Source organism: Propithecus coquereli, unplaced genomic scaffold, assembly GCF_000956105.1.
Source record: "Propithecus coquereli isolate 6110/MARCELLA unplaced genomic scaffold, Pcoq_1.0 Scaffold51, whole genome shotgun sequence".
NCBI lineage: Eukaryota > Metazoa > Chordata > Mammalia > Primates > Indriidae > Propithecus > Propithecus coquereli.
In genome coordinates this window covers 5956199-5964342 of record NW_012150952.1, presented here as the reverse complement: position 1 = coordinate 5964342, position 8144 = coordinate 5956199, and the positions used below count along the sequence as shown (strand labels likewise).

The window sequence follows — 8144 nt, the reverse complement described above, 5'->3', positions numbered from 1 at the left end:
AAAAAAGAGAGAGAGAGCGAGAGAAACAAAAACTAAAAGAACTAAAAGTAAAGAGAGGAAAGTCACTTACAATGCTAAGAACTCAGGCTGGCTAAGGCAAAGAGCATATAGTTAGTGACAAATCTCAACACTGCCAGAACTAGAGTTGAATTCAAGGGAAAGCAGACAATGAGAAGCCCCAAAACAGGAGAAAGCTGAAGCTTGGTTCCGAAGGAACTCAATTACTACAGAAGCAGCAGGTTGACGCAAATGGGATAAATTCTAGTATGGCTCAGAAAGCCCAATTTCATGTTCTGAACAGCATGAAGATTTTTATTCCTTTCTGAAAAAAACTCTATGTATGACCAAGTATAGAACAAAAGAAAAATCAGAAAATGCATTAATGGAAATCCTTTTTATACCTTGTGTCAATACTAGTTATTTTTATGATTAATACAAGCTTTCCTAACTCTACCAGTATAAGCCTGAATTTAAAATCTTACATTATGGTGCTAGGACCCAGTTTTAGGTAATATTTTCACATACTGACACAATTAATTAAGGAGCAATTTGATTTAAGCTAAATATCATTATCCTCAAGAACTGAATTAAAGCACAGATCTGACTTCTACATTTGCAAAATGTTCATTATGTCATCATTTCTCATGTGCATTAGATTTACAGAATGAAAAATTCTAGTTTTATTAATTGATTGGAGGAAAAAAGTCCTCTTTTTAAAATACTGATATATGTGAAAGATGGCTGTTAACTGTATACAAGGTACACAAACGTTTCATGTTTCTCAAAATACACTTCCCCTTTGATATGATTCCCAGAGCTTCACAATCCTCTGCCAATAAACTTTAGGGAAAATGTTTGACAAATTAATTACCTGACAGGAAGAGTTCGATCACCTTTCCTTCTGTCCATTTCTCTTTGGGGAACAGGATACCAGCGAAAATTGAGCTTCCAGTTGAATCCACCGTAGGTCATATCAGACCCTGCCATGTACTCAAAAGTATCATCGCTGATCACATCAATGATAGGACATACCACTGTTCTCCTAAAATCGTAAAAGCAAATTTAAATCTTTCAAAATATTACTGTTTGATGCCTACTGTAACAGTATGACAATTGTATTCTCAGTGTTTTTAAAATAAAAATATACTCTATCATGTTAAAGACAATGGTGAAAAACTTTCATAGTATAGTTATTATACCAAACTAGCATCATAATTATTTACTGGTTGATAATCTTCCATCTTTTTCATTCATACTTTTACATATTTGCTATATGTAAAAATACTTAAAATGTTTCTATGTGTTTTCAAAAACAATACTTTTATTGACTACACATATTTAACCATTTTAAGGTAATACTTTTCTTTAAAAACTCTTGGACATTTTTATTCTTTATAGTTCTTTTGCTATAAAGAGAAGTGAACAACAGTTCATGTACATAATATTTTGTTTTTGCTTTAAGAGTAAACTTCTAGTAGTGAGATTACTGAATTAAAGGCACTACTCTTCATTGCTTTTCATTAAGTGTTATATGCATATATTTCTCCTGGCAGTTTCCCCAGAATGCTATCAACTTTGGATGTTATATTCACTAATATAACAACACTAAATAATATCTCTAGCTTTTTAAAATTTGTATTCTAATTATTAGAAAGGATACGTTTCCTGCAGGTTTGTATTTCTTTATATAAACTGACCATATACTTCAGATTTTTTCGATTGGCACTGTGATTTTTTTTTTTAACAAATCTGAACACTAAATGACCACAGACCTTTGTAAGGAAAGGTTCCTTACTCATAGCCTTTGGCAGCCATATTTTATAGTATGTGATATTCTACTCATCCAATAGGTATCTTATTTAAGAAATCTTCCCCTACCCCACGATCATATTCTCCTATATTGTCTTAAAAAGAAGTGTATTTTTATTTTTCACATTTAAGTCTTTAATCCTCAAGGAACTGATTTTGGGTATGATATGCACTAAATATCCAACTTCATTTGTTTTCTTCATGGATAACCAGTTGTTCCAGCACTATTTATTTAATGGTCTCTTTTTCTTCTGCTGTAATTATCAGTGCCTGCTCTGTCATAAATCTATCTAAATCAAGTGTGCATATAAAAATGGGCTAGTTTCTAGATGCTACTATTTCACTAGTCTATTTGTGAATTCCTGCATCAATACATCACTGCCATCATCAATATAGCTTTAAAATATGTTTTGATGTCTGGTAGGGCAAGCCTCCTTATACATGACTCTTCTTCAGGAGCATCTTAACTATTTCTGTTCTTTTTGCATTTGCACATCAGTGACACAATCAGCCTGTCCAGTCTCTCAAAGAAAATTTTGTTGAGATTTTAATGAAAAATGCATTGAACTTACAGATCAATGTGGGGAAAACTGGCATTTGTATAACATTCACTTTTCTATCTATGAGCATCGCCCTTCTCTCCACTTAGATTTATCAGTGCATTTCAACAGTTTTATATTTCATGCATCTTTTGATAAACATAATCCTATGTACAGTCTATGATTTCCATTGTTATTATAAATAGTATTTTTTCTTTTTGTATTATATTTTCTAACTATTTCTTGCTGGTGTGGAAAAGGTAACTGATTTTTTTATAGTGATCTATTTCGCAACATTGCTAAATTCTTATTATTTCTATTATTTTGTGTAAAGATTATTTTTCTTCACAGATAAGCATATCATCTACAACTGACCTGTTTTCCTCTTTCCAATAAATAAACACTTTATTTATTTCTTGTATTACTGCAAAATCTGAGACTTCTAATAATTCTAACTGGTGACTCAGGGCATTCTTCTCTTGCTCCATTTTTTAAAATGCTTTTACCATTTCTCCATTAATATGAAGTTTGCTTGTTAAGGGTTTTTTTTTAAGCTATGCTTTCTTGGATTAGTAAATTTCCATTCTCTAATAGTTTGCTAAGTATTTTTTAATTATAAATGGATGTTAAATTTAGGAGAACCCTTTTTTCTGTACCTATGGAAGTGATCACAGGTGTTTTGAATAAATTTGTAATCATAATTTTAAAAATGTTAATGGGGTATATTACATGAATTAGTTTTGTAATATTAAGCTGAAGTAATTAGCTTTTATAATATATATATTGCGGTTTCAGTTTGCTGGTATTGTGAGATTTTTGTACTAGAGTTGATGAATAGGTTTGGGCTGTAATTTTCCCCATAGTTCTTTTCTAGTTTTCATATCACAGTTATACCAGCCTCATAAAAAGAGCTTGCGTGGTTCCCTTTTTTCTATATTCTGTTTACAAATTCTTAGGGGAAATTTGTCTCTCCTCTTCTCCTCCACACCAAGGTTGAGATAGGCAAGTTTTCTTTCATGTTGTGGGATTTATTTTTCATTCTCACTTACACTGAGGTATAGATCTCAAGATCCCAGCTTTATACAGGTGTTTGCTATTAATCTTTCCACCTTAGGCAGAGCTTAGGATTTGTCTCCTATCCTCCTGCCTTGTTTGTCTAATAAGGCTGAAGCTTAGTGTTCCCAAAGTTGAGCAGAGACTCTACCAGTGAAAGCAGCCTCTAGTGTTTGCACTGCTCATTTGCTTGCACTTCATTTTGAGATCTGCAAATTCCTTATTGCTGTGCCAACTCAATGATGCATTTAAAAATTTGTTTGCCTTTTATCCAGCTTTTCCAGTTGAAAAAGTTATTCAGGGTATCTAATTCACCATACAGTCCTAACTGGAAGTCATTGTGGGTATTATTTCAGCTAATTCCCTTCCATACTTCTGTCATCACCTCACACTGCTTTCTCGCTATGGGTTCAGGCTCCGGTTTCTAAAGATTATGTGTTATCTTTATGCAAGCAAATATTTCCTAAATCAGCCATCTATTATTTATAAAAGATAATCTAGAGAGGTATTCTATTTCTTTGATTCTTCACAGCAATATTCTCTTTCTAAAAGCTGCTGTACTTTCTCATTGGCCCAATGCTAGTTTTTCCTATTTATTCATCTTTGAAAAGGGACAGATGTAGGTCCAGCATTTGTCAACAAGCAGAACAGATGCTGTGGCTTAGCTCCCATCCGTGCTCCACTTGACCAGTAAAAGTTTACCCCACTAAAATCTAAACCATAATGTTTACACAGTCAACCTCTAGCTCAAATTGCAATGACAAGTAGAAATTCAACTAACAAGTCTAGCAGACTGAAGTTAGGTTCCCTTCTGATGCACAAGAACTAAGCCAGAGCCAAACAATAGGAAATTCATTGAAAAATGTGTAACACGGAAGACTACAACCATAGGCATGCAGTGCACCAATGTTCTTCCTGTATTATCTAAGATTTGGTGCCTCCATAAACAAGCATTTCAGGTCACAATGTGTTTCTCTCTACCTTCTTCTACCTCTTGCTGTGCTACAAGCTGAGAGTTGTAGTCCAAATAAGGACATAGACAGAGATGAGACGATCCGCCTGCCCCAGTGTTAGGCTGGGAAAGCAGGGACAAGTAAAGGGTTTTATCCATCTCCCTCGAGTTCAACGTCTACCTGCTTTGCTCCTGTGTGGTGAACAGAGCATGCAGTATACATTCCAACAACGTGCTTTCTAATCCATCCCCATTAACAAGACAATTTGCAAACATCCCTGCCAGGCTTTAGAATGTATTCTTCATATTTCATTTAGAGTACTCTTAACAGGTATTTTAAAGGAAACTTGGGAGGAAATTATTTTTATATTTATTAAAAATATAGAATTTTACAACTCACCATACAGTTTAGGACAAATGTACTGAAAACAAACTTACACATGCCAGAAAATTACCTGTCATGTTTGATCCTGGCTAAGAGAGGCTCCAGCCACCCTACTGTGCACTCACAATGAGCGTCCAGGAAGGTGATCACTTGACCTTTAGACACAGCAGCTCCTTTTAATCTAGCTCTGATCAACCCAGAACGTTGTTCCATTCGAATTACATTAACTGGTACTTTCAGTTTTTTCACATAACTCTCTAGAGGTCTTTTCAAAAAGTCTGAAAAATTAACAAAACAATAACATAAAAAAAGTGTGACCTGGTAGTCCCCACATGTAAAGCAATTTTGATTGATAATATCCATTCAACACATATTTACTGAGCACTCTCAGTGGGGCTCCCTTATTCCCACCCATTTTGCTAACGGAAGTCTTTTTATTACCTGGGAGTGTGGACTACAGCTGCTGCTACCTTATTACACATGGAATTATTAATAGAAGAATGCCTTTAGGCGCAGGCTTAACCAAGGATAGGCATGTTACTGCATTTCTCTAAGTGACTCTCTGTCAGGCTCGATTCTTCTTTTTCCAATCACGCGTAAGGATCAGTAATAGAAAGAAAGTAGTTCAAGCTTATTAAATCCAGACCTCGACAGAGAAAAGAAACAGAATATGCAATAGCTATAGAGTTCAGAAAATCGTGGAATTTCTTCAAAGGCGGAAACGCTTGTCTTGTTGATCACCACAGTCTTTGACTACACAGTTTTTTAATCAGGAGGCAGGAAGTGAGGTCAAGCTCAGAAGAGAAATGCTGGACTGTAATTGCAAAGCCAAACAGAGATCCTTAACAGATAAGTAGGTCTAAGGAAAAACGTCTTTAAAAGGGAAGGGTAATTGAAGGGGAAAAGAGAAAAAGGATGGAAAAGGGGAGAAGGGGAGTTATGTGGGTGTATGAAATCAACAGCTATCCAGGAGAGTTCTGATAAGAGGTTATGCCCCTTAGGACATAGGCAAGGATACAGGACAAGGCAAGGATGTCCTACTTCCAAAGTTCACAACTAACTTTCAAAAGAATAAAAGGAACAGCTTCCTCAAAGCAAAGAGAAAGAATTTTTCAGATCAGGTTAGTTTGCAGAATTTATGCCAGAGAAGCCACTGATGGTAATATGGCCAAAAGTCTTTCCAACTAGTCCCCATATAATAGGTATGAGGAAATCTCTCTAGGGAAGGAATACCTGAGATGGAACTACTGGGACTCCTAGAGAGGCTGTCCTCATACCTATTAATTAAATACTAAGAGTAGGGACCCAAAGGTCTTCCTATATAGTGGGGTGGGAAAGACAAATGGAGTGAAATGACTCTTGGCTATTTGGTAAGACCAAAAGGACTCAGTAATGAAGTAGTCAGGGATATGAAAGCTGTGAAAGAGAAAGGTCTATGCGTCCCACTACACCAGAATACTGATCATTTCCATTTCTGCTAACGTATTTCCTAATATGTGGGCTAAAAAGTATATCTGAAAAATATCACTGTGATTTTATGAATCAAGTCCTAGGGTCAGAAAGATCTAACTTAATTCTGAGTAAAAAGGTAAAGGTAATGCCAATCCCAGAGAAAAGAAACATTCTGCAGTAGCAGCTAACATTTTGTGTCTGTTTAGCACAATGCTAGTCTTGTTACATATTTTATCTCACTTAATCCTCACAACCACCCTATGAGGTTAAGTGTTACCGCACATACTTTAAAAATGAAAATCTAAGGCTCAGAATACTACATGAATTTGATCAAGGTGATACAGCTTGTCAAGGGGTGGATCTAAGATTCAAACCCAGGTCTGCCTAACTTCAAAGCCCATCTTTTTATCCAAGAAAATCCTAGAAGGGAATTCTAGAGAGAACAATTTAGGACTGTGGAAGCACCTATTGGACACAAATTTAAAATACTTTATGTCCAGAATTTGATAGATTCTCATGAGGTAGGGTATGAGATATATTCTAGCACCTTACATCAGTCAAAGTTGGGTGTGTCATAAACAATGTATCTCCCCCAAAATTTTCCAAAAATATTAGATGGTTTAAAATGCTTCTTAAGAACCAAAGCAATCTGATCCCCACATCTCACATCTCTGAAAGCTATAATACTGTCTTATCTATGAATAAAATAAAAAATGCATGATTCTGTGGTCTGGTAACTCAAAAAGCTTACTATTCTACAAATTTTCTTGGCATATTTGTTTGACATCTTTGTAGCTTTCATGCAATAATGCTAAGAAATAGGTGGCTTCCTATCAGTTGATATAGAATTATGGACTTGGGGCTGGGTGGGGGATTAGGGACTACCTATTTAAGCCTCATTCTACAAAAATGAAACCATGAGTTAAGTGACTATGGTTATATAATCTACTATTTAATCTAAAAACAAGGGAAAATCTTGTTTATTAAAGTATCTTTACAACTACTGGTCTATAAATGGATCCCTAAGCATCTCTTGGAGTATGAGGTTGTCATGGAGTGTGAATGTCTGGGAAAATTCGCTGTTCACAGCAACATCTGAGAAATAATTAGCCAGAACTCTAAAAAGTCATAGGGAAGAGGAATTTAGAGTCTAACAAATCTGACTCCTAATTGTTACTAAATATAAACCTCTGCTTCCTTTTGTATAGAATGAGAAAAACAATAGTCACCTCAGATTAGAAACATTATATAAATTCTAAGTCTTAAGATAACTTTCTGAGATGATGATTACATAACTTCTGACATAAACTAGGCATTCATCCAGACTCTGACTTCATTACAGATCCTGTAACAGTAAAGTTGCGTCAGAAGCAAACGGAAGTGAAGTGCACAGCAGTTAAGAGGTCAAGCCCTCGATTTATACAGAGTCTGGATACTCCTCTATCACACTGAGCCTCATTTTCCTCATCAATAACACAGAGATAATTATAGCACCTACTTCATTCTTTAATAAACAGAGTCACTCGGCAGGTTAACTGTGAAATCAAGTATCCTGAGGCCATGAGTGGACTATACAACCTAGTTAGGAAGTCTGCACAGACAAGGAGCAAATGTGAAGATGAAAGTACTGGTAGATGATTCATTCATTCATCCATGCATGCATTCATTCACTAAACTCCAGACTGTGTGCTGTATAACAGGCACTGTGGGCACTGAGGAGACAATGGTGAGCAAACAGCCCTGATGGGCATATAGTCTATCAGGGGAAGGCAGATATTAAACAGACAAGTAAATAATTAAAACTCTGGTTAGGCCGGGCACGGTGGCTCAGGCCTGTAATCCTAGCTCTCTGGGAGGCCGAGGAGGGCGGATTGTTTGAGCTCAGGAGTTCGAGACCAGCCTGAGCAAGAGCAAGAGCCCGTCTCTACTAAAATTAGAAAGAAATTAATTGGAC

General features: G+C 35.8%; 1 protein-coding gene across 1 annotated transcript in view; it reads right to left on the bottom strand.

The window, feature by feature from the left end:
- Window positions 1-8144, bottom strand: part of GALNT1 (polypeptide N-acetylgalactosaminyltransferase 1) — a 35724-nt gene that overhangs the window by 23703 nt on the left and 3877 nt on the right. The window contains exons 3-4 of the mRNA XM_012656579.1: window positions 4809-5016; window positions 872-1042 (exon numbers count right to left, since the gene is read on the bottom strand). Coding sequence (XP_012512033.1) covers window positions 872-1042; window positions 4809-5016 — 379 coding nt within the window. The remainder of the gene's footprint in view (window positions 1-871; window positions 1043-4808; window positions 5017-8144) is intronic.